Raw genomic sequence first — 27,288 nt, 5'->3', positions numbered from 1 at the left:
CCGCGCTCAGTGGCTCTTCCTCCGCCGGGCGCCCTTGGCGCAGCCGCGGCCCAGCCAGCCGCCGGGGCGGGCGGGCGGCGGCTCCTCCTCCCGCGGCGCTGCGGCGCCCGGCGGCGGCTCGGCGCCCGGCGGCGGGACCAGCGCCCTCCGCGAGTGCGTGCCTTCCTCCCCGGGGCGCAGCGGCTCGGCCAGCGCGAAGATGGGGTCCCGCGCCCTGCGGAGAAACGGGCGCGCGTTCGGAGGCTGCCGGGAGGCCCCGGTCCGGGCCACCCCCGCGGCGCAGCCCCCGGGCCGCTCACCGGTCGTAGCGCGGGATCTCCAGCCCCAGCTCCGCCATCAGCAGCCGCATGACGTCATCGCAGCGCCCGTGCAGCTTCAGAGCGGCCAGGTCGTCCTTCGGGGTCCACTGCAGGAGCGACAGCGGCTGCAGCGGCCCCCCCGGGCCCGCAGGGCTCCCGCCCGGGCCCCGCCTGCGCCGGGGCCCCGGGGCTCCTCAGCGCACAGGCTCACCCCGCGCCAGCACCCGCTTTTCCCAAACCCTTCGAACCTGGTGCCGAGGGCTCTCACCTGCAGGTTCACGATATACAGCTTCGGCCGGCGAGGGGGGGGCTTGCTCATGCACCACAGACGCGGATATTTCTTCAAAACCTGCCACAAAACAGAGATTATCAGCACAGCCAAAGGCACGCATGACTGTGAACCGTATCAGCGAGAGGAAAAGGAATGTATTACCAGGAGGGGAAAGAGGGAGGAAGAGAGACTATCACAGATGGTGGGCGAATCCTGACACCAGAGTTTACAGTTGTCTGTTTGGGAGGAGACTGCTCAGCACCAAGGTGTATCACCAAGAGGGAATGCTGCTAACAATCTTCACCGAGTCTCTAAAGTTACCTTTAAGCTGGAACCCAGACAAAGAATCACATCTGCTTTGCTTGCAGCTTCTGTTGCTGCTTCCCAGTTCAGGGGCTGCCTCAACGTCCCCTTCTCCCCAAAGTGGACGATTGTATCTCTCAACTGTGCCCCACACTTGTGGCACATCCTGCCAGTGTGATGCCTGTGCAGGGCTGTGCGCTCTGTCACATCAAATACTCGCACATACTCTCTGTTGGGTGTACAGGAAGTGCAGACCTGGTGCAGGACAAAAGCAAAAAAGCAGTTACATCGTTAGCATCTAGCGCGTGAAAGGTCATGAGCCAGCCATTTCTCCCAGAAGAAAAAACACTTTTGGGGGACAATAAATTGGAAGCAGGAGTTATCACCAGGGATCAGACGCTAACTTGGAAAAGTTTGGAAAACCTCAACTAGTGAGTGGAATTACAGGGAGCCCGATGGCCATGCAATAGGAGGGACTTCAGAGCAGTCAGAAGCGAAGGCTCCAGCAAGTTCAGAGAAAAGGCTACACAGTTGTACAGAACACTTTGCTTTGGTACCTGCTAACTAGTTCACCCCAATCCCGATCGCCTGAAGATACAAAACTAAGCAGAGGCTAGCCCTTGTGCCAACTCTCCTTGAGCGAGTGATGAATAGTCCACGTTATCTTCTTGTGAGGCCACTAGACAGTAACTTTATCCTGTTCTGGCCACTCACCTCTATGTACATGTTTCCATGAAGCTCAGATATTGCTGCTCGGGGTAACCCACTCCGCAGGTGCAGCCCATCACAGTTTTGAGACACCACATGCTGCACCTTGAAGAGAATAAACCACTGAGCTAAAACACGCTCAGAGTTACTCAAATGCAGGTGACACACGTCTCAATATGCACCAAACAGCGCTGTACATCAGAGCAGAACTAACACAAGAAAAGCATGGAGAACAGACCGTTATGAAAGCTAAATGAAAACACTCCTCCAGCTAAACAGAGCTCTACTAGGCCTGGCTGACTTTGTGGCCAGGTCCCCAGACCAGCCTCACCAGCAGGCAAATAAAAGGTGTTAAAGAACCATGGGGGAGCCCGGGGGGGAGGTAGCCTAACGAAGACTCAGCTGGACACGACCATAGATGCTTTTTCCTATACAGATGTGTAGCCACCTGAGTGAAAGCAGAGTAATCTCATGAAAAGCTTTTTTTCCCCTGTTGGGTTTTATTTATCATACTTAGACAGAGGAATACAAGCGAAAACATAGATCCCCTCTGGAAGGAAATGCGGGACCTGGCTACCCAGAATATGGAGAAGGCTGAGGTTCTCAGTGACTTCTTTGCCTCAGTCTTCACCGGCACGAGCTCCAGCTGCACAGCCCAAGTCCCAGAAGGCAAAGGCAGGGACTGGGAGAATGAAGAACCGCCCACTGTAGGAGAAGATCAGGTTCGAGACCATCTAAAGAACCTGAAGGTGGACAAGTCCATGGGACCTGATGAGGTGCATCCGCGGGTCCTGAGGGAACTGGCAGATGAAGTTGCTAAGCCACTATCCATCATATTTGAGAAGCTGTGGCAGTCTGGTGAAGTTCCCACTGACTGGAAAAGGGGAAACACAGCCTCCATCTTTAAAAAGGGAAAAAAAGAAAACCCAGGGAACTACAAGCCAGTCAGTCTCACCTCTGTGCCCGGCAAGATCATGGAGCAAATCCTCCTGGCAACTGTGCTAAGGCACATAGAAAACGTGGAGGTGATTGGTGACAGCCAACATGGCTTCACTAAGGGCAAATCCTGCCGGACTAATTTGGTGCCTTCTATGATGAGGTTACAGCATTGATGGACGGGGAAGACCAATTGACATCGTCTACCTGGACTTGTCCAAAGCATATGATACTGTCCCACACTACATCCTTGTCTCTAAACTGGAGAGACATGGATTTGACGGATGGACCACTTGGTGGATAAGGAATTGGCTGGATGGTCGCACTCAAAGAGTTGTGGTCAACGGTTCAATGTCCCAGTGGAGGCCAGTGAGGAGTGGTGTTCCTCAGGGGTCGGTACTGGGACCAGTGCTATTTAACATCTTTGCTGGTGACATGGACAGTGGGATTGAGTGCACCCTCAGCAAGTTTGCAGATGACACCAAGCTGTGTGGTGTTGTGGACACGCTGGAGGGAAGGGATGCCATCCAGAGGGACCTTGACAGGCTGGACAGGTGGGCCTGTGAGAACCTCATGAAGTTCAACAAGGCCAAGTGCAAGGTCCTGCATGTGGATTGGGGCAATGCCAAGCACAAGTACAGTCTGGGCAGAGGATGGACTGAGAGAAGCCCTGAGGAGAAGGACTTGGGAGTGCTGGTGGATGCGAAGCTCAACATGAGCCGGCAACGTGTGCTGGCAGCCCAGAAAGCCAACCGTGTCCTGGGCTGCATCCAGAGCAGCGTGGGCAGCAGGTCAAGGGAGGTGATTCTGCCCCTCTACTCTGCTCTTGTGAGACCCCACCTGGAATACTGCGTTCAGCTCTGGAGTCCCCAGCACAAGAAAGACATGGAGCTGCTGGAGCAGGTCCAGAGGAGGCCACGGAGATGATCTGAGGGCTTGAACACCTCTGCTATGAAGACAGGCTGAGAGAGTTGGGGCTGTTCAGCCTGGAGAAGAGAAGGCTCCGGGGAGATCTTATAGCAGCTTTCCAGTACTTAAAGGGGGCCTGCAGGAAAGCTGGAGAGGGACTTTTTACAAGGGCATGTAGTGATAGGACAAGGGGCAATGGCTTTAAACTGAATGAGGGGAGATTTAGATTAGATCTAAGGAAGAAATTCTTCCCTCTGAGGGTGGTGAGGCACTAGAACAGGTTGCCCAGAGAAGTTGTGGCCGCCCCATCCCTGGAAGTGTCCAAGGCCAGGCTAGATGGGGCTTTGAGCAACCTGGTGTAGTGGAGGATGTCCCTGCCCATGGCAGGGGGGTTGCAAGTCGATGATCTCTGAGGTCCCTTCCAACCCAAACCATTCTATGATTCCAAGTGAGGTGCAGAAAAAATACCTTACCAGGTTGTGCTTGTGTAGGCAGGCAATGCTCATATGGGTGAGTGTGGGCTCTGCCTCACTCAGATCTGTAGCTCTGACAATTAAAAAAGAAAAAAAAAGGTTGGAATTGCCATTAATCTCTCTTTCAGAATCAGCTTTCTGCTGCACAGCTCAGAATTTGTCTCCTTACCTGATGCTCCTGCCCTTCTGCAGCAACGTCCATATGCCATTAGGGCCTCTGTAGTCTGGGATTGAAGCTGCCTGTGTTACAGGGAGAGAAAAAGCGGGGCCTGACGGGAAGGTTCAAATGCTTCCTGTCCACAAACGCATCAACCCACTCTCACCCGGGACAGATACACCTCATTCACACGTGCTTCTTCATTCACTCCTAGTTTTCTAGCACAGTGGTTCCCTAACCACAGGAAAACATTGTCGTATATTTTCTCTCTCTCTAGCATCTCCTCCTACCTTACAGCTCTCGTATTTTCACCTCCAGGATTTATTTTCTCCAATTTTACCATTATGAAATCCCTCCAGAACTCTCTTTTCCCCTTAGTACTGCCCGTTTCCCTACACAGAACTCAATTCTTGAACCTTGCCTTATTTTCACTGGACTCTGACTTGTAGTACCTCGCACTCAGCATTCCTTCGCAAAAACACTTGCCACATTAGCACTCATACACCGTGCCCAGAATCATGCTCCACATCAGCAAAGACTGTGGGAAAGGGAAAGAAAAGCAAGGTTCCCAACTCAAAGTTCAGACAAAGGTGACATATATCGCATTAGAGGAGGCAGAATCAGATTTCCACTGTCCCAAGAGGCCACTGAAACCAACTGTTTGTAACTCCCATTTGTAAGCACTGATAACCACCAGCTAATAGCACTTGCCCACTAATGCAGGCAACATTAATTAGCTAACTTGGTTTTTAGTTTTTACACCACAAGTAGTTGAAGAGATTGAAGTGAGGTAAGACTAGCGACCTTCTCATTTAAGGAGCACGTTCTTCACACGGTCGCAGAAGCGACGCAGCCTCGGAATCTCTTGGGCAGCAGACACAACCCCGAGATGCAAACTAGCAAACACCACTGTCACGGTCTGCAGTGCAGCAGTGCTCACACAGCGTCCCAGACCGCTAACACACATCCCACGGTCATTTGGAAACCACAGAAAGAGTCCAAACAGCAGCACTCCTGAAGGAGCTCCCAAAACTCCAGCCACTCACCCCCAAAGAATCCTACCGTACTGATTCCAGCTCCTGTGTAGATGACAAGGTGCTTGGCGTTCCGGACAGCAGCAGCCAGCTCAGTGGCCTTTCTCTTTAGCTCCTCTGGTTCGTCACATACCTGGAAAACACAACTGAGTGAGTTCGCATGTTTCTGAGAGGCAGCACAGCACCGCATCAGAAGGAACAGGGAAGCTCCCTGGAAGTTTCCGTAGGGGCCCAGCCCAGCCAGAAAAAGTGATGCAAACATGATCAGAAGTGATTTCTAAACAAAGGAACGTGGGTGTCGTCCACAGGAGACCAAGGGAAAAAGCTTCCTGGATAGCAGCTCGTGCAGCTCCATCCTCCCAGAGCCGCGCCCACGAAGCGGGCGTGCAAAGCAGCGCACGCAGCTGGCAGCCGCGGGGAGCGAGACTGACACGGAGACGAACTCCACGAGGCCGCAGCCGCTCCCGGTACGGCGGCACAGCCGTTTCTCAGAGGCCTGCGGCTGCTCCGGAGCCCCCCCGCAGCAGCCAGCCCGGCGGCCTCCCCCCCCGGAGCGCGGGGCTCCGCTCCCCGCCAACACCGAACGCGAGGTGCCGCCCGCACCGGCCCGGCCCGCGCTCCGCGGCCGCCCACCTCCTCCAGCCGCCGGCGCAGCCGCTCGCGCCGCTTGCGGCGCCGCTCCAGCTCCCTGACGATGTCCTCGCTCTCGCCGAGCACCTGGCACTCCTCGGGGCTCCGCTCCGCCGGCGGCTTCTTCCAGATGCGGCACACCTGCCCGGTACACGCGGGCGGTCACGGCGGCCCGCGACAGCGGACCGGGCCGGGCCGCGCCGCGCCGTACCTGTCTCCGCCGGTCCCGCTGCTCCTCCTGCCGAAGGATCTCGGCGCGCGCCGCCGCCTTCCGCTCCGCGCGGCTCAGGCTGCCGCCGGCCGCCATCGCCCCGGAAGCGCCCCGCTTCCGCTGCCGGGCGGCGCCCCGCAGCGCCGCTTCCGCCAGCCGCCCGCAGCCGCTTCCGGCGGCGCCGCCCCGCGAGCAGCAGCGCCCCCCGCGCCGCGGCGGACCGCGCCCAAGGAAGCGCGAGGCGGCGGCTGTTTGAAAGCGCTTTATTGTCACGTACAAAGCGGCGGCGGCCGCGGGCGGGCACTATGTACAGCAATAAATACGGCCGCCCGGCCGCCGCCCCGCGCAATAACTTAGCAATAAATACGGCCGCCCGCCCCGCACGGCGCCCGGAGCCCCGGGCCGAGCCCGCCGGGAACCCCCCCGGGACACCCCCCAGCCCGGGCGGGCAGCGGCGCAGCGACGGCCCGGGGCCAGGACAGGGCCCGCCGCCCGCCGGCAGCGCCCGCCGAGGCGGGAGTGACTTGACACGATTCACCACACGATACACGAATCCCCGCGGGCGGGCGGGGACAGGGACCCCGCAGCCACCGCGTAACGGCACCGGGAACGGGGGAAGGAAAACACGACACCCTTCACAGCAGGAAAGCGAACGGACGAGCACGAACTGTCACACTGCAGAACGCTGTACATGGCAGAGAGGTCGCCTGGCGCCGGACCGGGTCCCCCGGAGCGGGGCGGGAGACTCCTCGGACGCTGCAGAAACATCACTCGGGGTCCAACACTTCACTGAAACAAAACCAAAACCAACACGCGAGCACAGGAAAGCGGCACTCCCAAGGGGACCACATCCCCACCGACATCCAGCCCAGCACCCGCAGAGCTTCTTCACCACGCGGGCGTCCTCCAGACGTGGCTTTGCTCCTGCTGTCCCCCACACGACGCGTCCTCATCCAACACCTCGGAGCAGGCTGGGGCCACACGCCAGCGAGCACAGTGCAGGGGAGGAGGAACGACAGTGTTAACATCTGGTGGTGCCAGCGTGGCCACCTGCTCTCCCTGTCCTCCATGACTCGCGGTCTCTCAGCAGCGCAGCCTCTTACCGGCAACAGCACAGCTGCCACCCAGCAGGCAGGGAAGGACTCAGCCATTCCTTGCTGCAGAGCACAATGGAAGCAAGTTCACCACGGCTGCAGGATTACTCGTCATCACCTGCTCTGTTGATGGGGACCTCCTCACACCACAGCCTCCAGCCCCTGGAGCCCAGTTCCCAACCAGCCCCAGACACAAAACCTTGGCTGCTCACCCTGCTGAGGTCAGGCCTCCAGCTGGGTTCAGAATGGCTGTCTAGCCCAGTTCAATCTCAGGCTGGCTCCAGGGGACACAGGGTTGGGACTGACACTCCAGGCCAACCAGAGGTCTCTGTTTTGGAACATCTCCCCTCTTCCAGGCACCATGTCACCAGCTGGAAGACAAAGGCTAGAGCCCAGAGCTCTGCGCTGCGTGCTGCTCCGTGTGTAACCCATCCGGTGAACGGCTGGGAAGCAGCACATCAGACACTTCAGCTCAGAAAATAGAAAGCCCAGGGCTGAGAGGGGGAAGCCTGGAGGTGACATTCTAACCCACTCCTCGTTCAGGAAGTTCACTGGGAAAAGCATCCCAAGCAGCTTCTCCCTAAACTCCCCATCAATCAGTGCAAAGCTGATCTCCCCCTCCATCAGGAAATCCCCACCAACTATCTGCTCCTCTCCTGCGACATTGCAACTTTCATCGGGTTTACCTGCTCCTCAGCCCAGAGGACAGCAGTATCAGGTTCAGCTGCATGAGAAACACGTCACCAAAAGCCACCCAGTACGGCAAACCGCACCTCCCTGCAGAACTGCGGTTTCACTTGTGCCATCCTGGTCTGTCCCCTCTGCTCAGGAGACTTTCATCAGCCAGGAGATCACATGGACTTCACCCCCACGTCCTGCTTCTCTGAAACAACCCAGTAATCAGATCAAATCTTTGGGGAAGGGTTCGGGGGAATCAAAGTGTTTGTGGAAGTAGAGCCTGGCCACAAATAGCTTCTCAGCTGTGTGACACAGCTGTAAGTCCAAGCACTCTGCCAACACCCACAGACAGAAGCTGCACCAGGAAAGACAGTAACCATGCCACAGCTTAATTTTGAGCAATAATGCAGACACTCAGGACCCGCGCTGGTCCTGCACCGCCCAGAAGGCAGGCAGACTTGCCCCTCTCGTCAGACGAGCTGCAAGAGCAACACAAGTTCTAATCACAGGATCCAATTCCAGAGTTAAATCCCGTAGGTCTCCTCCTGAACTTGGACAATGCTCCCTTGTGTAACTTCCCTACCAGCTTTGCTGAAGGAAGGAAAGCACGAATGTTTTCCCCGCTCAGGTAACTGAGCTACCTGGTGTTGGCTGCTCAGCCAGCGGCCGGAGCTGCCCGTGCTCCTGCAGCACGTCTCTGCAGAGAAGCGTTTTCTGGGCAGGCATCACTACTTAGTTGCACCAGCCATTCGTTTTTTGCCTGCAAGGACAGCAGCACCTTTGCCTGTGTGCCAGAATCCTTCTGGAGAATTCGGAGAGATTCCGACTCAATCTCTCGGTCAAGCTTGGGGAAAACGACAGCAGCACGAAACGATGGCACGTGGCAAAGGCAAAGGCAGCCACTGGTGCCGCCACACCACAGCTCCACGCAGGAGCTCAGAGAGCGCAACACAAGGGGACACAACGGAAGCCAGCAAGGTCGAGAATAAGTCACTTTTGGTACAACTGCAAAAACATATCAAACAGGACTTGCCTCTTTTTTTGTCTTTTTCTAAGTTTTATAAATAAAGTCTGATAACTCTTTATAAAAACTAACCTCAGAGCCACAAACAGTTTGCGGGAGGTTCATGAGAAACTTTAAAATTATTTATTTATTAACTTTTAACTAGCAAAGTCTCTGAGAATATTTCCCCATTTAAATGGTCAAATATTCTCGCCCTCTCGGATAAAAAAGCTGACTATAAATACGCTCTCTCTTCTGTCTGATTTTAATTTTAAACTTAGATAATTTAATAACTCTTAAAATGATGTTTCTCTCTTTAAATAAAGGGCTATTTAACCACATAAACTAGTTGTGTAAACTGTCACACCAGAGACACTTGATACCCTCAAAACACGGGAACACCTAGTGATTTTGGTCTTGTTCAGTGCAACACATTAGGCACAAAACCGGCCTGCAGTCAACACGGTACCTTCCCTCCCTCCCCCGGAGCGCCGGGCCTCTGCGGGGACCCTGTCCCAGCTCCGTCCCCACCGCGGGGGCAGAGGCAGCGGGGCACGACAGCATCTTCCTTCCCACCACTGCTAGTTCACACAGCTAACGCAACAGACGTCTGCAGGAAACCCACTGCTGGGGCACGGAGGCACACCTAGAAAGGAATAAAAACCTATTACACAGAACACCCCAACTGCAACTACGGGTACCGAATGAGACAAAAGCAGCAGGATCAGGCACCTGGCAGTCGGGCGCCGCGATGCACCACCTGGAAGAGCAATGAAACAAAGCCTTTGGAAACGACCGAAAATTAGGGTTCCCGACCCCCAGGAAGAAAGCCCCCCTCCGGACCTTCCCCAAGCCCTTCCGTCGCCCTGCCATCGGCCACACTGCGCAGGCTTTCTTTGGCCAGAAAACCAAGATCTCGCAGTCTGTCCCGAGGGCGCCCCAGGGCTACAGACTGCTGGGTGGGAGGCTCTGTCTGCACAGGACAAGGGACGCATCACCACTGCTCATACCAATCTGGACACAACAAAACAAAACTGGAGTGATCAGCAGGCCAGTCCTGGGCCAAGCAGAAGGAACCCAGACCCATGCGGGGAGGGTTTGTGCTTTGGGGATTCCAGGCTGGTTTTGTGCCTAATTGCCCTGCACAGACAAGCTCAGGCAACACGCGCTTCACTAAGACCGGGCGTCCGTTTTGGATTTCACTATTGTGATGACACTGGTAGCAGCGACCTTGCCAGGGACGAGGGGCCCCATACTGGAGGTGAGAGGCCCCCGCGCAGGGGTCACGGGGCTTCGAGCCACGGTTCTGGCGAAGTTCTGGAGAGCCTCGTATTTGGAGCGGAGAGCATCGAGTTCCATTTTCATGCTGGCGTTCTCGGAGGCCAGCTTCTCCACTTCTTGCTGCAGCTCTGCCTTCTGCTTCTCCAGTTCCTCCTTCTGGGTAACACGCTTAACTCTGCAGCTGGCTGCGTAGCCCCGGTTCTTCAGCGTACGCCGACGCTGCTTCAGCTGGATGATCTCCTCCTTCGACAGGCCCCGTAGATGCTGGTTCAGCTCCCGCACAGACATGGTCACCAGCTCCTCGTCTGTCAAGCTGGTCCCATTCTCGCCTGGCTCTCGCTTCACCTGGAAGAGAAGGCAGCACGCACTCATGTAAGCTGGAGCGGGTGCCTGCACCTACCACCCACTTCCCTTTCCTCTACCTGCCTCTCACCTTCAAGGCCTTGCTTCCTTTGTTGGGGGTCGTCATAACACGACAGCCTTGTCAATCAGGTTCTGGAAGGGAAGGAAGGTCAGGTCAGCCCCCCGGCATGCAGCAGAGCCTGCGACACTCCTGTGGCACGGTCCAGCAGCAACGTCCCGTGCTCCTGCACATCCCACTCCACCCTCCCCAGGTGGCACGCGACAAGCACCCAACTGAGACGGACTCACAAGCAGCAGATTCTGTCCCTGAGCAGAAGCTGCTGCCTTTACACACCCCTACTCCCACAGAGACTTTGTGGCAATGCTTTTTTTTTTCGCTTGGGGCGGGGGAAATTGAAAAACTAGGAGGAGTCAGAATACGTGGAAGCCACATTTTTAAAAATAGCCTGGCAGGCAGCAGGCTGGGTCCAGAGCGCGGCTGCTCCGGGCCAGTCACGCTGACTCAGCAAGCTGGCGCTCTGTGCCTCTTGCTCCCAGCCTCATCCTTGTGCCTCCCAAGCAGAGCCAGGCAGCCAGTCACTCCAACATGCCCTCTCCAACAGGTGCCCAAGCACAGCCCAGAAACTCCCCAGGACAAGAGTCCTACTAGACTCTGGGTGCTCCCAAGGACACAACTGGCGCGGTTCGAGAACACGTGGCCCTGGGCAAGGAGCGCAGGGGAAGCCTTTGCCTCCACAGCACGCATCGCTGGGCGTCCTGCGGGATGGGAGAACACCACTGCTGCGCTCACATCTCTCGAACTTTTTCTGCTTCCCAGGAAAGCCAGCACATCCAGGTTCAAGCCAAAGTTCTGCACCCAATCCTTCCCAAGGAACAGAAGGACAACCTGATACTGCAGCACAAGGAAGCATCTGGGCACACTGGAATCCCATCGCAAATATGGGCTGATGCTTCACCAGCCTTCGCCTCTCCCGGTGACCCCAGCTGGGAGAAAGTCCCTACCGGTCCCTGGCAATGCCAGGGCCCAGAACCACCTTCTCCCTCCCTTATCTTCAGAGCCAAGGTATGCTCGTGAGAAAACAAAGATTAAGGGCAGCCAAAACCAGAGGAGAGCAGACTCCTTCACTGTCATGGAAGACAGAACTTCGAAACTGGTAAAAGCAATTCCCACGCCTGTTTTCACAGTGACCCAAGCTCCTGTTTCTGTCCCTACACACCTCCTCCCCTTGAGGCTTTCCTTCAGAGTGCTACTACACTGCACAACGAATTAATACGCTCAGACACTCCTGGACAGCCAGGATCTGCACACCTCCTTAAGCAAGGCAAGCGTTCCTACGCAAGCGCAGCCTACAAGCACCTCCACCTTTCATCTCTCCGGTGCCAAACAGTCCACAGCAATTTTGTTTGCTGCTGCTTTGCTAAATGGAAGAGACACTGACACACAGTTATAGCCAAGAATCAGGTGCACAAGTCAGCAAATACGAGTTTATGCTCCTCCAGCAGCTGTGGCGCACGCTCCCCCACAATGCACTACCACCGATTAGAGGTGAACAGGGTCAGCATGCCCCAGGACACCAGCAAAGACATTCCCAAAGCCAGGAGGTAGGCTATTTACACCCAGAGGACAATGCTCCTTCCAGTGAGATGTCTGCTACAACCTGACAGTGCTGGTGTAGAAAGGGTCACTTTGCTGCCCAAAGACGGTGGCTGCAATGAAGCAGGCGAACACAGGACAGACAGCACACAAGCAACTGCTTCACAAAAATCAATTCTTCACTCTTTCCCGTACTGTTGTGTTTCTTTCCTCTGTTCCTGCTTGGCAAACAACAGGGCTGCCGGGAAAGGGGAGAAGGAAGGGAGTAGCTGGGGAGACCAATGATGCCAGCCCTGCAGCACCTCTGCACCGTCCTCTCGTGAGTGTAGGGAGTCAAGGACAGGTACGGTCAGTGGGACGACAGAAATCTGTTTGCCTTGTGGCACTAAAAAATTTCCAGCTGCCTGGCAAGCACTCAAGCTTCCTTCATTACATCAGAGCTGAAATAAAACAAACGAGGCAACAAACGTGCTACACCAAGCCGGGAGCTCCATGGGGCAGACTGGGGAACCTGCAGGGCGGCTCGCACAGTCCGCACCCTGCGAAGGCAGCGACTATGACTTCTGCCAAAGCCGAGATGGGGGCAAGAGAGCTATCAGCAGACAAGAGAAGGGGCCGGTCCAAGTCCCTGACAACAGCAATTTAACTCTTCTTGAACTTTGAGAGTCAAGCATTCTCACCCAACCTCCTCAGGCAGACGCCTCCCACAACAGCCATCAAAGCTGTAACAGGACCAGCCCCAAAAGCACCTGGTAATCCCACCTCTCCTTATCCCCCTTCTCAAGGGGATAAAAATGAGACGCAGCAACACACGAGGCAGTCAGTAGAAAGGGAAGAACAACCTGGAGACTAGCTGTCGGCTATTTTTTAAGCCCCGTTTGAAGGATCAGAGGACATCCAGAGAAGTGGCACCAAGACAGAGACCAAACTTGGCCTAACTGTCCAGACTGCTGATCGCTCAGCTTTTGATAGCTTCCTGAAGAAGGATCACACTGAAAAGTGCCAATGCGATGACTGCAATGAAGAAAATGCAGCCTCAACACATTTCCCCAGAGCTCAAAAGGCCTGAACTCAGCACAAGCGCAGCCAATTCTCTCCTCAGCTCAAAGGCAGCACAAGCGAGCTGACAGCACCGCGCATGATTCAACACAGGCCCCATTCTCCACATTCCTGATCGCAGAACTGTGCCATGAGCCCCGTGTAAACACGGTGACGTCACCCGTTCCAGCGCAGGCTGGCCTGGCGACGGCACTGGGAGGGAGGGAGAGGAGGAGGCCCGTCTGTAGGGACAGGGAGGCAGAAGAAGGGGCTGTGCTCCACAACAGGTTCCGCAGCACCGGGCCGGCAGAGGAGTGTGGTTTGCTGGCAGCGGCCGAGCATGCCACACAAGAACTCTCTCCCAGTGTGGATTTCATACTGTTTGCTTGATTTCTTGCGAATTAGCTCACACAGCGCTCCCAGAAATCCAGATAAATCGTGTGACTGCCCCAGTTACCTATGAAGACAGGACAGTGCCTCTCCTGTGCCACCCCGCTCTGCCTTGGGAGTCCAGGATGAGCTCACATCCAACCCAGGGCACTCCGACAGCAATTCTCCCCTCCACGAAGCTGCCCACCCAGCCGCTTTTAACTGTGCTCGCACAGATAAAGGAAGGCGCTGGCTCTTGGAGAGCCCTGCCAGCCTCCCGCTGACCGTGCGGCTCAAACGTCACGTACTCTGGGCAGGCGGAGACGTCCCCCGCTCCGGACAGCGCGACCCGCCGCACGCAGACGCTCCGTGCCGGCCAGGCGCTGCAGCCTACTCTCGTTCCCACCGGAGCGGATCCGCTCAGCTCCGCTCCGAGGACGCTGCAGCGCTGAGCAGACCCCGACGGCTCCCACCGGGGACCGGGCGCTCGGCGGGCTGGCAGGTCCACGGGCCCGAACCGCGCAGGGGCGGCCGCCCGGCTACCACCTCTGCCCCGGGCGGCACCAGCCGCGCCGGGCGGTGCGGGGCCGGCAGCGGGGAAGCGCGGCCGTCCCGCCCGCACGAGGAAACGAGCCCCGGTAGCACGCGAGACCCTCCCGGCTCGCCACCCGCTCCAACCTTCGCCTCCTGGCGCCAGGAGGGCGATCTCGGAGCAGGAAAGCCCGCGGGGCGAGGAGACTCCTCAGGAGTCGCCCCGGACGGGCCCTCGCACCCGCCCGCGGCAGCGCATCCGCCCCTCGCGGGAGCGGCGGCTCGGGGACCCGCTGCGGTCAGGCCGCGGCGGGCGCCTGGAGGGTGCCGAGCCCCGGGAGGGGCAGGCCCGGCGACAGCCGGTCAGCAGGGCGGCCAGGAGGGGCGGGACGTCCCCGCTGGTGGCCCCGGGAGGCGGCGGCGGGGACGGGCCCCAGACCGGCGGCCCTTTGCACCTGTTGCTCGGCCTCGGGACAGGGGCCCGGGCGGGGCGCGGGACGGGGGCGGGCGGCGCCGGGGCGGCCGCGGCCCCGGAATCCCTGCCGCGAGTCAGCGGCGGCGGCCCCGCGCGGCACCCACCGACCCGCGCCCGTGGCGGCCCCGGCCGCCATCCCGGGCCCGCTGTGCCCGCCCCGCCCCGGCCCGCCCCCGGAGACCGACCGACCGGCGCGCCGCCCCGCCCCGCCCCACCCGATGCCAGGGCCGCGCCCGCCGCCCGGGCCGCGCCCGCCAGCGCCCGCCGCTGCAGCCCGCGCCGGTGGCGCTCACCTCCTCACGGAGCCGCCGGGGCCGGGCCGGGCCGGGCGGGGAGGCCGCGCTGGGAGGAACCGGGACGCCACGAGCCGCCGCCGCCGCCGCCGCTCACGGACGCGTCACGTGATGTTTGGATCACGTGGCTCCATTCATGAAGCGCCCGGCGCAACCGCCCCGCGCCTTAAGGCGGCCGCGCGGTTCCGCCGGAGGCGGCGCCTGGAAGGGGCGGGGGGGCGGGGCCGGGGCGCGCCCCGCACCGGCTGGCGCGGAGCCCGCCCGGTGCCGCCTCGCTCGTCCCGCGCGGAACCGCCGCGCAGCCCGAGCGGCGGGTGCCGCGCTGCTGCGGGTTCCCCCCGTCCCGCGTCCTCGCTCGGCTCCAGCGCGGAGCCCGCCCGCCCGCCGCACAGGCAGCCCGCCCCTCCGACGGGCCCCCCGCTCCCGTTCAGCTCCGCCTCGCGGCACCCACGGCCTCTCGGGGCTGCTGGAGCCGCACGGGGGAGCAGCCGGCTGCCCACCGAAACGCTGACTTGAAAGGCCCCTAACGAGGGCTTCGCAGCAGCTCTTGCAGGCGCTGCTGACAGGGCCGAAGAGCGCTGAAACCAGGGCTGGCTCTTCCGCCACGAAATGCTGCTCTCCCAGATCATGCCTGGCTTGCTCCAGCTTTCCACCTGTTCTGCTGGAACTGTGGGTCCATAACAGGAATACTGGTGCCCACTGTATTGCTACAAGCAAAGCAGGGCTGATGAGTACAGCAGAGAAGGATGAGTGACAAGTGGAAGGTGCAGCAATGAAACTGGGCATACAGGAGTTAAGGCAACATCACGGAGAAAGCATGCTCCTTAGGAGGAAAAGTCTGGGCCCTGAGCATTGAGCAGGAGCACTGCTGTTCTCTGCTGTGCATGCAGGGGACGTGAACTCGAGTCCTGTAGAGCTCTTCTGTAGCCCTTGACATACCAGGTTTTCCACCTGCTGTGGCAGCCAGCTCAGAACAGGTCTACACACATCTACGAAGTTCATGCACAGATCTGCCTCTCTGCAGGTATGTTGGAGCAGTCTAAGACTCCCTGTGGAGGGGCTCAAGCTCAGCTGTCCTTTTATTCTGCACTGCACTTTATCAGCCAAGCGGAATCTCTTTCTGCCATGCTCCTTTTCATTTTGCATCAGCCAGGACTTAAGCCATCTGACTTCCAGCTCGGCCTGGCTGCACAGGATATTCACAGCTTCTGAGTGGGGACATGGAGGAACACACGGCACCCATTTGCCTCTCATGGAATCTTATATGCAGTGGCAGAACCACTATAAAGCCTAAAGGGTCAGGATACTCAGGCTTTCCTCCTTCCCTTCTCTTTGTATCTCTCAAAACTAGAATATCTTTTGTGTTGTTGCTCAGGAAGCCTGGGTGACAAGGAAAACCAGGTTAATACACTTCCCAGTCCCACACTCAGACAAACCATCATCAAAGACAGGTTTGCAGCACACCTCAAGCACACTTGCTGCGGGTAGCAAGGAGTCAATGGCCACTGTGAGGCAAAAGATACACCCAGTCTGAACAGCCAGGATGAGCCACAGGTCTCTGTCAGGGAAGTTTATTACATAGAGGGAAGAGGAATAACTGTCATGCCTATAGAGTCATACCCTGCTACCAGCTGAAGGCCTAACGCTAAAAATGCTTTAACACTACTAGCATCTACGGCAGCCTCTGCATCAATACTGAAATGCTTTTCTGCATTACCTGCAGGTCCAGGATTCCTCAGGAGACAATAAGCCCATCTTAAACGTCCTCCTTTTACCAGCACTCCCGCAGTATACCCCAAGGCAGAACACAGCAGGACAGTGAACACCCAAATCCATTCCATCCCCTGCAGCCCGTTGCTCCCACTGCAGCCCCGTAAAAGTGGTACGGGCAGCTGGCATACTCCATGCAGTTTTCTGTCTTGGGACAGGACTCAAGGTCTGGCACAATAGAGGCAAGGAAGGCACGCAGGGCTGTAAAGAAGTCACAGAAAGCAGTAGATGCAATCTTCTCTTTGCTGCTGTTCTGGGGCTGGCTACCAAGACTGTGTCTGAAGGTTAACCATCCTTCTAGACAACGGGCTGTGATGCACCTTCTGTCTGATCAGAGCATTGATCCCTCCTGCCCTTTCTCTACAACCCTCATTCATCCTTTTCCACAATGGGCCCAGGGCAGCAAGGTGCAGTGTTGCCCTGCTCACACCTGGCCTCATGCTCGGGGCTGTGCCGGCCACCAGGAAGGGTTGACCAGGGCCACCCTCTCTGCTTGCTGCTACCACAGCCCTGGCCAGATTCCTTCCCTCACAAATACCGGAGTTTCAGGGGCAGAAGGGACCACTGCTCCTAGACCCCACACTTGTCTGCTGTTTCTTGCTCATAAATTTGAGTCTGACTTGGGAAATTCTCCAGACCGGAACAGCAAGGGTCTTCCTCCTCTGCAAAAGTGTAGTGACCTGGATGTGTTTCACCAAGCAAATCCTTGTTGAACAGGCATCAGGCGTTCTCAAGTGCCCCCTGAACCCCTCTGTGTCAAGCAGGGACTGACGTTCCTCCTGGGTCTCATGCAGGACAAGCCAGGTGAGACAGGACAAGACCTGAGCCACAGGCAGACCAGATGACTGAGTGTTTCCCTTTAGTCCTGTATTCTAAAGAACTAGGAATGCACCTGCATGAAGCAGCCCTGAACTTTTTTCTAGGTGTTCTCTCCTTCTGGCCATTAGCAGTGCAACACCTTCAATGAAACAGGAAGAAAAAAATAAACGGTCTAGAAACACCAGAGACATAACTGTGTCCACCATAAGGTGACACTGAGAGACGCTGTGCTGGATTTCACCAGCCCAGGGGCTCTGCTGGGAGAAATGCTGTCTGGAAGGGACAAACAGCCCACCACAACAAAGCTGGACTGCACAAGCCGAGGCAGAGCAGCCACTGCCAACAGGCATCAACTCTGCAGTCCAAGGAGGTACAGCCTGATGCAAGGAAAGGTGCTAGGGGAGAGTCCTGCTGCCACTCAGTAGCTCAGCGCCTGGGTACAAAACCCTGCTTGAGTGGAAGAGAAGAGTACAGAAGGCAGCTTTCTCTGGAGGTTGTCCTTAACTTCAGCTCTGCTCCCAGCTGCCCCAGGAGCCGTGCAAAGAGGAAGGAGAGCATCAGGGAGCACAGTGGCACTGAAAACTATCCATGGGCATGTGGCAGCAGATTCTGCCATTGAGGAGCATGAAGAGGTGTCAGAGGGAAAAAGAAGCACTCGCTACCCCTCCACCTGCCCAACCACCCAAGCCAGGCGAGCGGTGAAGGATGGACAGTGACAGCAGTCCACAGTTCCCCAAACTGGACAGAGCAGAGAGAAGGGGCAGCTGGCAGAAAGAGAGAGTGTGGTCCAGAGGTTCACACCATCTGTCTCTCAAAGTCAAAGTAGACAAGAGATGGTGCAGGAGCACTTTGGTCCCTTCTGAGAGGTGCTTTAGGGCCCAGCCTCTAACGTCGTGTGCAGCACTGCATTTGTGTGACAGCATCTGCTCCAGCTAATAAAGACAGCAACAAGACACAAGCTCTGACAGCACACACAAGCTGGGGCAAGAAGGATCCAGGCCTGGTTCAAGCCTTTGAGACCAAAAGGCATTCTGAAACCCCTTTAAAAATCCTCTTAAAAAAACATTTCTGCATGGGAAACCACAAACACTGCCTGAGTCCTGGAAGTATCCAAGGCTTCTGGACAAATTACGCCCTTGGTGAAGCTCTGATGATAGTATCACCCCTGCCCAACAGAGAACAGAAATACCAGGGCCAGTTTGCACCAACCCCACTACAGGTTAAAGACACTCTTCTACAGCGTTGCCCTGCCTCACAGCTGCTGCAAGCCAAGAGCCGGGTATGGGGGACACCAACATTCAGAGTGAACGTTTTTCCTTAGACGAAAAAGAAAGCGCACGGAGGAGACTGATGTTCAGCACAGCCAGACTACAGCAGTCTGGTCAGTTCTTCTTGCTGCTGGGGCTCTTACTGGTGAACAGACTGACTTTGCCGGCAGATGCCACTGACAGAGAAGGAGACTCCAGCTTCACTTTATCCAACAAAGTCTTCTTTATGGCTGCTAGAGAGATCTTCTCTTGGTCTGCCATATGCTGCAGCTCCCTGCAATGAGATGGTGGGAGAGAAAGACATAGCAAAAGGAAGGGACAGGGAGTATGGGGGGCAAGTTTTGCAGGCTCTTTAGGACTTCCTAGACACCCACCTTGTCCGGATGCAGGAAGCCTCCACAGCATTGATCAGGAGTGAACGAAAGCCACCGCTCTCTAGGAAGTGCAAGGCATGGATGGTGGCTCCTCCGGGCGAGCAGACGTTGTCCTTCAGCTGACCAGGATGCTGCTCAGATTCTAACAGCATTTTAGCAGCACCCTGTAGCGAGGAAGAGAAAGCAGCCACCAGAGCTTTGACTGAGGAACCGACTGTCAAACACTCCTGTTCTCCACTGCACAGAGTGGCACCTAACACTCACAGTGGGCAAAACTGGGCTCCTGCCCAAGAGACATTAGCAGGCTGCCAAAACACTTTTCAGAGCTGAAAAAGCCTGCAGAGGAGTCACGGTTCCCCAGGCCCCACGTCCCACATCACCATCAGCGCCAGCAGATTGCTGCGGACACTGCCTACGTCCCCTCACCGGGAACCTGTGTGCGGTCAAACCAAACATGGTTTTTAAAGCAGATTCAGTAAAAGGACCAAGAGAATTTCAAACCATGACGTGCAGAATACTCTGCACAGAGCAGGCGCAGACTCAAATGTGTTCTGGAGGAGGAAATACTGACCAGCAAAGCCTGTGCTCCAAGTCGAACGGCCAGTCTGCGGGGAAGTCCCATTTTCACTCCCCCATCCGCCAAAGCATCCAGGGCAGTGAATGCCTGAGACCAGACAGAGGAAGAAGGTGACTGAAAATCTCTACTCCAAGACTGATATTCTCAGGGAAGAGAAAATCCAGGGCTCCAGGATCACACTGTGAGTCCTGTCGCTTACAGATATGACAAAGGCCTCCCCCTTTACTGCGCCTCCCCCTTTACTGCACAGGTGCCATGCCAGGGTTCCTTCCCTCCGGTTCCAGCTCAGGAGTCGGAAGAATGGGAGAAATTCAGCTTCTGGGTCACACTTACTACAGGCCCACATTTTGCAATATGGACATGTGGACACTGCAGGTTGGTTATGGACTTCAGACTTATCCGACTGGTAATGGACTTTTGTTGTTGACTGAAACCAGTTATAAACTGGATACCTGGATTACATGTCCCATGGCGAATATAAGCAGTGACAAAACCAAGAAATGACAAACTGAAGTTGCACAGGGTTTCACCACATGCAAAGCCCACTGCTCTCCCCGAGACTGTCACAAGTTGAGGAAGTGGTACATACATAGGCAGGGCCACTGCCACTGAGCCCCGTTACAGCATCTATCAGGTCCTCTTCCACTTCGGTGCAGAAGCCCACGCTGGCCATCAGTTGTTCCAGGAGCTTTCCATCCTCCACATCCGCATGAGTCCCAGTGGCATAGACTGTAGCACCTTCCCGGACAATCACAGGGGTGTTGGTCATGCACCTGATCACTTTTGGTGTGGGGCAGAAGGTAGAGAGTTTCTTAGGGCAGAAAATTATTGGAGACAGAAAGAAAGAAAGAAAGAAAGAAAGAAAGGAGAAAAACGAGCTTTAGTGCATATTTGGCATACAAAATAGGCTGTCTAGGAAGGGACTCCTCAGGGGTGGGAACAACACAAGCAGAGGGAAAAGGGAGACTCCTGTATTCTACGATTCTATGATTCCAAATTCTCTGCTTTGAGGCAAAGTAGCCAAAACTTAAATGTGAAGTCTTTAGTAGTACCAGCAAATAGGAAGCTCAGCAGAGCTGCTATTGGAAACAACACCCTGAACTCCTCATTCCCACATCAAATCACGAGTCTCCAAAACAGCTCCCGCAGACACCTAGCACAAAGTCTGCAGAAATTCAGGGATGACCCACCTCTGTTGAGAGAAAAAAGATCTGACAGCACCTCAGGTAACAAAAGAGCCGGCACAAAGACCCTCACAGCTGCTTCTGATAAAACGGGCAGAGGTGACACACAGCACCCAGCTGGCTGCAGCGCCAATTCAGCCCTGGAGAGCACAAGTGACCGCAGGCCCCCACCTCAGCTCCTGGGGGGCCGGAGGAGCGGGAGCGGCTCCGGCACGGTCCTGCCCCACGGCAGCCGCCTCCCAGACCCGGGTGTCCGCCACGGCCGCCCCCGCCGGGCCCCCCAGTCCCACCGCCCCTCACCTTCTCGATGGAGCTAATGGTGACGCCGGCCGCGCAGGAGACCACGATGTGGCGGGGCTCGATATCGGGGCCCACCTCCTCCAGGATGAAGGGGATGATGGGGGGCTTCACGGCCAGGAAGAGCACATCGCTGCTCTTCACCGTCTCCTTGTTGCTCACCGTGAAGTTCACGCCGATTTTCTGCAGCGGTTGGGGACAGACGGGACCGCTGTCGCCCGGGTCGGCCCGCCGGGGGGAGCCCCGCCGGGGGGAGCCCCGCTGCCCGCCCCGCGCCGCCCGCACTCACCCGCAGCCCGCTCACGGTGGGCAGGTCGGTGTCTGGAGAGCTCGCCGTGATCTTGTGTGCGGCCAAGACCCCTGCGAACGGCACCGGCGCGTCAGCCCACGCGGCGCGGCTCGGCGCGGCCCGCCCGCCCCCCGCGCCCGCTCCCACCTGCCGCCGTGAAGCCCCTGGCCAGGGCGAAGGCCAGCTGCCCGGCGCCGATGAACCCCACGCTCATGGTGCGGAGCGGTGCGGAGCGCAGGGAGCGGTGCGGAGCGGAGCGGTGCGGAGCGCAGGGAGCGGAGCGCAGGGAGCGGTGCGGTGCGGAACGGAGCGGTGCGGAGCGGTGCGGAGCGGCACAGCCCCGCCGGAGCCCGCCTGCAGCCGCGCCGCCTTCCACGTGGCCGCGCACCGCACAGGAAGGCGGCGCCGCGTGGCAGCGGGGCGGGGCGCCGGCGCGCAGCAAATCGGCGGGGGGCAGGGCGGGGCCGCGCCGGCCCTCCGCCACTCAGGGACGAGGGAGGCGGAGCCACCGGCGCGGCCCTCGCCAGCGATTGGGGCAACCGGCGCCGGGTGTTGCATCATTCGCCGCCTGCGGGGGCCGCTGGGGCCCGGCGGTCGCGCCCGGGCCGCACCGAGCCGGCCCGGCCGCCAGGCGGTGCTGTTGTCCCGCCGCGGCCGCGGGCCGGCGGCGCGCGCCCTTCTGGAAGCTTCGGGCCCGCCGCGTGCCGCGCGAGGCCGCCCGCCGCCGCGGGGCGGGCCCGTGACCGAGCGGGAGGGGCTCGCGGTGCGCGCGGCGGCGGCCGCCGCCTCTTCCCTCGGGGCCGCCCCGCCGGCAGCGTCCCGGGCGGGCAGCCCTGCGCTCCGGCCCGCCCCGGCCGCGTCCCGGGCGCTCCCGGGGTGGCGCCGCCCTCAGCGGACTCCGCGGAGCCGAGCGCGGCCCGGAGGAGCGGGCGGCCCCTCTGGGCACGGGCGAGCCCCCGCGGGGGCCGGGCGCAGCGGGCGCGAGAGGGGCGCTCGGTCCCCGTGCCTGCCCTTCCCGCTGCTCTCGCCCGCCGCCGGGGGGGAGGTGCGCGGCCGGGAGCCGGTTTTCCCACGCTTGAACTGGGATGGACCCTCGTGGCCCAGTAGCCAGACAGGTCGTGTCAGCGCGAGCCCAGACACCCGCCGCGCGTGTCGCGGCCGCCACGCAGGACGGCGGGGCCGTTCCCGGGATGAAGCGTGTTTGTCTCCGCGCGGGGCAGGAGCGCCGACACGAGCTTCGGGGGGACAAAGGCCCAGAGAAACGGACCGTGCGGGGACCCAGACGTTTGAAATATGTCGCCATAAAAACCAGGCACTGGGCAGTGGTTTTTTTCCTAAATGCAATCTTAGCACACTGATTTCTTTTGTTTCTCTCCTTTGGCTTTTTCTTTCTCCTTCATTGATAGAAATAAATCCCAGCGTATCTCCTGGGAATGAATGTTTCTCAAGATTGTCTTTTGGGGATGTTGAATCCCAGTCTTCAGAGAGAGAGAAAAAAACCCCAAAACCTCCAAACCAAAACCAACCGATTAAAGATTCAGATTTTTATGTATACGTATATTTCAGGTTGGGTCCTCTAAAGGTGCCTGGACTGGCTGCACACACAAGTCGGTAATTCTAAAGGAATGCATGTACATTGTGACATGAGTTTAGGAAGCCTGTTTTATGGCAAGTCACTTGATCATGATTTATTAATTAAGAGGACAGACGAGCTCTGGAAATAAACTGGTTTTTAATTAACTGAATCATGACAGGGTTGGTTGTTAAAATCATATTATGCAGATATCGGATGTTCTCTGCCCTAGATTGGGTAATCTCATAGTTTCCACTGGTTAGTGAGTGTTTTAACCACTGAAGCATGAGGTTTTGATTTTTTTTTCCCCTCCTAAAAGAGTGGATTGTTGTCCACACAATCTTTTTTTGCCATTTTGACCATGCTAACATTTTTTGCTCAGTCTTTGGCTGGCAGATGAGAAAGCTAAATCTGAACGCACTGTTCTTGGCAATGACTCGTCTTTCCACCCCTCCAGCCAGTGGTATCACGATTTCCATGTTAAATTCTATTTCCTTCTTATTGTGAGGGCACTAAATTTTACCCCCATTGTTTCACAGTTACCTGTTTCTCTTGGGCCTTTCTTTATGTCCCTGGCACTGTGTAAGTTGCATCAACTTGTGTCACTAGCAGATCTTACCGTATTCCTGCTAATTGCTTCTACTTGGTACAAAATCTTCACAGCAAAAGGCAAGCACATGCACAGCTGAGAGAAGTGTTGACCAGCTGAGGAGCTTTCCGACGGACTTCACTGCCGGAAAGACTTTCAGTGTCGTTTCTGGGGACAAGCAACCCCTGCCTGCGGGGCACCTGCCGCTGACGTCCCTCTCCCTGGCCTCCACCAGCCCCCTCAGAGCCACTCCAGAGCCTACAGGAAGGTGCTTTTGTAAAGCAATATTCCTGGTTTTGCAGGTTTTAATTTTATAACAGATGCCGTGATGGTTCAGTCACCTATTTGATTTTTAGTGCTCTGTAATAGCAAAAAATAAGTAATTTTCAAGAGTGACACAGCATAATCTGTCCAGTTTGACGGGTTTAAAAAGAATACATCATAAATGCTCAAGGTTCCTTTTGTGTGCAGGGGCTCTCTTTGTACACTGACCCCTCCAATACAAATGGATTTCTTTTCCCAAGTTAGCATTTCTTATTTGTACTCCTTAATTTGTTTGGGTGGCAAGAAATAAAGCTCTCTAATACCCTGTGTTATATCTATAGTAGTCTTGGGTCTTGCCCTAGAACAAGCTGGCCAGCTTCTTGTTGGATCATTATTTTCCAGACTTCCTGCCCTTAATGGGAATTTGCGGAAGAGAAACCCCCTTGGAAGGCTGTTCAGTGCATTCCCTTTACACTGGATACTGATTCTTGACCTGTTTCATGGGATAGTAATTCCCACTGCAAAAGGCTGGTTCTTACTCGGTAGCAGAATTATCCATCACCATCTGTCCCAACAATTTTTTCCTTTGCTTTTCAAACCCCATACAAAGCACTGATGAAAAGTAAGTTTCCTTCCTTTTTCCTGAGTGACTCTGCTACAAAGAATGTCAGTCCGAGGTCTCGGCTGTCTTGCCTGTATATTTTTTTGGGGCTGCGTTCAGGCTTCGTACATCAAAATAAATTGAGCTGTGCTTTCCGGCAGAAAGCAGAAGGGCCACGTCTGTGAAATAGAAGCTGTGTGGGGAGCAAGATGAAAGTATACAAATCTCTGGAGATGTAGTATGGAAGTCTGCCATTCAGCTTTATTTTAATTTGGTTAAAAAATAAATCTTGCTTCTGACAGTCAGCTACTGGAGATTTTGATCAAACCTATCTAGTCTGCATGCTTTCTGCACAAGTACTCAGACTGCTTTGGTTTCTTGCTGGATCAGAAATGAAGAACATTTCTTCCTATTAAGCTTGAAATCTGAGCTATGCAATGTGAGACTTCAAAGTGGGTGTTTTGTCAGGGATGGGTCGGAGGAACGCAGCTCATCGGTGATGCAGAGAGCTCGGGAATCCCAGTGCCTGGTCAGGCCTGGGGCCGCGCTCCCCATTTGTGACCGTCGTATGCAAGTTTTGTCGTGTCCCGTCCCATCTGTTTCTCCCCCTCAGGTTTGGTCTTTTATGCAGCGCTGTGAGATCAATTCATCTCTGCATCCCCTTCCACCCTCCCCCTGGAAACTATCTTTAAGCTTCCAGAAAAAATAAATTCTTGACATCAGTATAAAGAAACGGTGGCACATGAGCTGAGACAAAGCACATGCCAAGGTACCTCTGGTCCTGCTCGAGCAAGGATGTCAAGTTAAACATGGTTATTTGACAGTTTTGCTCTGTTCTGCACCCTGTTCCTTGGCAGTAGAGCCCTGATTTCACCGATTTTCATTTCTGTAAAGATTCAGTGTTTGCTAAATAGGAATACCGCATGCTTCACCCCAAGGTGCATGCTTGAGGATATTCTTTTTCTGGGCTAATCAGCAAAAGAGAGGAAAGGAAGAGAAAGGACTGCTAGAATACTATTACAGCTACAATGTTCTTCTCAGAAACATCTTGACTGGAATTTCCCACACTTGCAAGCATTTCACATCTCACCACACAGCCCAGACTAACCCAAACTCTGAGGGATTGTTTTTCATCTCCAGAACTGGTGTTCCTTGATGCAGCTTTTAACTTTCCCACTTCCTGGGTAAGACGCTCGATTACGGTTAAGCGTTGGTAACAGTTTCAAAATCCTCAGTGTCTTTCCTAATATTTGGCTCACTGATCCCGTAGCCTGCAGCCACGCTGTTGCGGCAAGCGTTTCTGCTGCCTGGAGATGAAAGGCCACTTTGCATACTTTGAGTTACGTCGTTTCTTCACTCTGGCACCGGGCAGCTGAGGCAGATGGTGAATGATAGGGGAGTGGGCTTTTCCCAGCATCAGTGGCAGCCCACCCACTACAAGTCGGTAATTTGCTGGTCCAGCCAGTTTTGACCTCGAAGTTTGGGTGATGGTTCTTGCGCACGTGCCCGATCAGCGCCTCCCTTCCCGCGTCCCGTCTCCTGCTGCATCCCCGACTGCTGTTGCTTACGGCGCTGGGACGGCTCTGCAGTGGCAGACCCGCGTTTCAGAGGTGCGAGACAAAGCGGATGCGCTGGGAGTATGCCAGGTCCGCGACGTAGAGCAGCAGGTTGACATAGGTGAAGATGGCAATCACCAGCTGGCTGTCCCAGGGGCAGCTGCCCTTGGCGCAGTGGCCGGGGCGTTGCGGGGAGCCGTACTTGCTGTCGAAGCAGAACACTGGCCAGATGACCGCCGCGCTCATGTACAGCAGCACGGCCCCGACAGTGTAGACAACCACGGAGCGCTCGAAGGGGAACCACAGCAAGGCGGTCTTACCTGTCACGCTGAAGGCCACCACCACCACCGTCACCACAAAGCAAAAGCTGTAGACGGCCACGCACCACTGCGTCGCCACGTATTTGCTATATTGGCTGTCGTTCACCAGTGCCCCGAAGATGATGCAGGCCACGAAGGCCTGCACGATCTTCAGGAGCCCGGAGATGGTGGCCATGTAGCTGGTGACTTGTCCCGGTTTTGCCCTGGTTAGGAACACCTCCGTGGCGTACGCAATGAACAGGAGGCCCGCGAAGACGCTGGCTGCAATGCGGAAGTCTCTCACCTCGCAGCCGATGGGGTAGCAGCTCAGCTGGACGAAGTAGAGCGGGTAGATCACCGCGGCCGTGATGGACATCAGCGTGGCGAGCATGGCAAACGCGGCGGTGAAGTTTCCCCAGGAAATGCTCAGGCAGCTGTGCAGGTGCGTGAATTCGCAGGTGATGATGAAAACAGTGACGGCGAAACAGAAGGTCCAGACAAACATGCAGAAAGTGCCGTATGCTGCGCTGAATCCCCCCCGGTGGGCTACCAGGCTGAACGTGGTGCATCCAAATGTCATCTGCAGCAAACGAGCTATTCCCACAGGGGATGTCACGGCAGCGGTGTTCAGATATGGCCCTCCTGTGCTCTCCATCATCTTTCCAGTCCAGCAGACAATGCTATTAAAGCCCCTTCAAATGTCCTTTCAGGCTTTTGCTGTTTGTCCTGAGTCACACCTGGTAGCGGATCAGTAGCGCGGCAGCTCAAATCCACGCCGTGTCTCTACCGGTATCCGTAGGTGCTGCCTGTGACGCTGAGCGTGCGCTCCTGGCAGCCTCTCGGCGCAGACGTGCCGCTGCAGGGAGGCTACTGGCTGGCTCTGCCCACTGGCCGTGTTCTCGGGGTGCCGTGATCCGCACGCTCCACTTTCTCAGGTCTGAAACCTGCCCCGTATTTTGTCCTTTCACCGTCTCCTTTCCCACATGGTGGCTGAAAGGATCGCTTTCTCCCCGGGGGCTGACATTTATTCCATTTCAGCGCCGCAGCTGTAGCTCTCTGCTGTGCCGTTTGCAGGAACCGAGGAGTATAAATAGGGGCTATATTAATAGTTCTGGAATGAGTCCTGCCCCCCTCAACTGCCGTGAGCGGGTGTTATTTAACACTGAGACTGCGAGCTC

The 27,288-nt window shown here is 56.6% G+C and overlaps 4 protein-coding genes across 8 annotated transcripts; all 4 read right to left on the bottom strand.

Annotated features, from left to right (window-relative positions):
- Positions 1 to 6: 6 nt before the first annotated feature.
- Positions 7 to 6,027, bottom strand: SIRT7 (sirtuin 7). The gene is made up of 10 exons (XM_086624349.1): positions 5,932 to 6,027; positions 5,724 to 5,861; positions 5,119 to 5,223; positions 4,069 to 4,139; positions 3,900 to 3,972; positions 1,588 to 1,686; positions 892 to 1,128; positions 568 to 648; positions 300 to 406; positions 7 to 214 (listed from the first exon to the last, which is right to left on the bottom strand). Exons 1-10 carry the CDS (start codon positions 6,025 to 6,027, stop codon positions 7 to 9), a joined length of 1,215 nt encoding a protein of 404 aa, XP_086480475.1.
- Positions 6,028 to 6,455: 428 nt separating this feature from the next.
- MAFG (MAF bZIP transcription factor G) lies at positions 6,456 to 14,686 on the bottom strand. Of its 5 annotated transcripts, none has more exons than XR_015222734.1 (4): positions 10,639 to 10,718; positions 10,421 to 10,482; positions 7,035 to 10,332; positions 6,456 to 6,902 (listed from the first exon to the last, which is right to left on the bottom strand). XR_015222734.1 is itself a non-coding variant. In XM_086623939.1 (3 exons), exons 2-3 carry the CDS (start codon positions 10,454 to 10,456, stop codon positions 9,880 to 9,882), a joined length of 489 nt encoding a protein of 162 aa, XP_086480065.1. In that variant the 5' UTR covers positions 10,457 to 10,482; positions 14,651 to 14,686; the 3' UTR covers positions 6,456 to 9,879. The 5 variants fall into 5 exon arrangements, 3 of the variants coding, with proteins under 3 accessions (XP_086480065.1, XP_086480066.1, XP_086480064.1); XR_015222733.1 differs by having other exon boundaries at positions 6,456 to 7,088; positions 7,238 to 10,332; XM_086623939.1 differs by lacking the exon at positions 10,639 to 10,718 and adding an exon at positions 14,651 to 14,686 and having other exon boundaries at positions 6,456 to 10,332.
- Positions 14,687 to 18,282: 3,596 nt separating this feature from the next.
- On the bottom strand, positions 18,283 to 21,442 carry PYCR1 (pyrroline-5-carboxylate reductase 1). Its single transcript, XM_086623957.1, has 7 exons — positions 21,376 to 21,442; positions 21,229 to 21,299; positions 20,943 to 21,122; positions 20,048 to 20,269; positions 19,453 to 19,545; positions 18,882 to 19,045; positions 18,283 to 18,781 (listed from the first exon to the last, which is right to left on the bottom strand). Exons 1-7 carry the CDS (start codon positions 21,440 to 21,442, stop codon positions 18,622 to 18,624), a joined length of 957 nt encoding a protein of 318 aa, XP_086480083.1. The 3' UTR covers positions 18,283 to 18,621.
- A 4,417-nt stretch (positions 21,443 to 25,859) lies between these two features.
- On the bottom strand, positions 25,860 to 26,768 carry MYADML2 (myeloid associated differentiation marker like 2). Its single transcript, XM_009984401.2, has one exon. The coding sequence runs from the start codon at positions 26,766 to 26,768 to the stop codon at positions 25,860 to 25,862; it is 909 nt and encodes a 302-aa protein (XP_009982703.2).
- Positions 26,769 to 27,288: the final 520 nt, after the last annotated feature.

Source organism: Tauraco erythrolophus, chromosome 20 (assembly GCF_009769465.1).
Source record: "Tauraco erythrolophus isolate bTauEry1 chromosome 20, bTauEry1.pri, whole genome shotgun sequence".
Classification (NCBI taxonomy): Eukaryota; Metazoa; Chordata; class Aves; order Musophagiformes; family Musophagidae; genus Tauraco; species Tauraco erythrolophus.
This window is presented reverse-complemented; position numbering and strand designations above follow the sequence as displayed.

Coding starts and splice junctions, on each gene's coding strand:
- SIRT7 (XM_086624349.1), bottom strand. CDS start 6,027: ATGGCGGCCGGCGGCAGCCTGAGCCGCGCGGAGCGGAAGGCGGCGGCG. Junction 5,224..5,723: donor TGCGCCGGCGGCTGGAGGAG/GTGGGCGGCCGC, acceptor TGTGTTTTCCAG/GTATGTGACGAACCAGAGGA. Junction 3,973..4,068: donor CAGAAGGGCAGGAGCATCAG/GTAAGGAGACAA, acceptor TTTAATTGTCAG/AGCTACAGATCTGAGTGAGG.
- MAFG (XM_086623939.1), bottom strand. CDS start 10,456: ATGACGACCCCCAACAAAGGAAGCAAGGCCTTGAAG. Junction 10,333..10,420: donor AAGGAAGCAAGGCCTTGAAG/GTGAGAGGCAGG, acceptor CTTCTCTTCCAG/GTGAAGCGAGAGCCAGGCGA.
- PYCR1 (XM_086623957.1), bottom strand. CDS start 21,442: ATGAGCGTGGGGTTCATCGGCGCCGGGCAGCTGGCCTTCGCCCTGGCC. Junction 21,123..21,228: donor CCACCGTGAGCGGGCTGCGG/GTGAGTGCGGGC, acceptor CAACCGCTGCAG/AAAATCGGCGTGAACTTCAC. Junction 19,546..20,047: donor GTGGCAGTGGCCCTGCCTAT/GTATGTACCACT, acceptor GTCTGGTCTCAG/GCATTCACTGCCCTGGATGC.
- MYADML2 (XM_009984401.2), bottom strand. CDS start 26,768: ATGATGGAGAGCACAGGAGGGCCATATCTGAACACCGCTGCCGTGACA.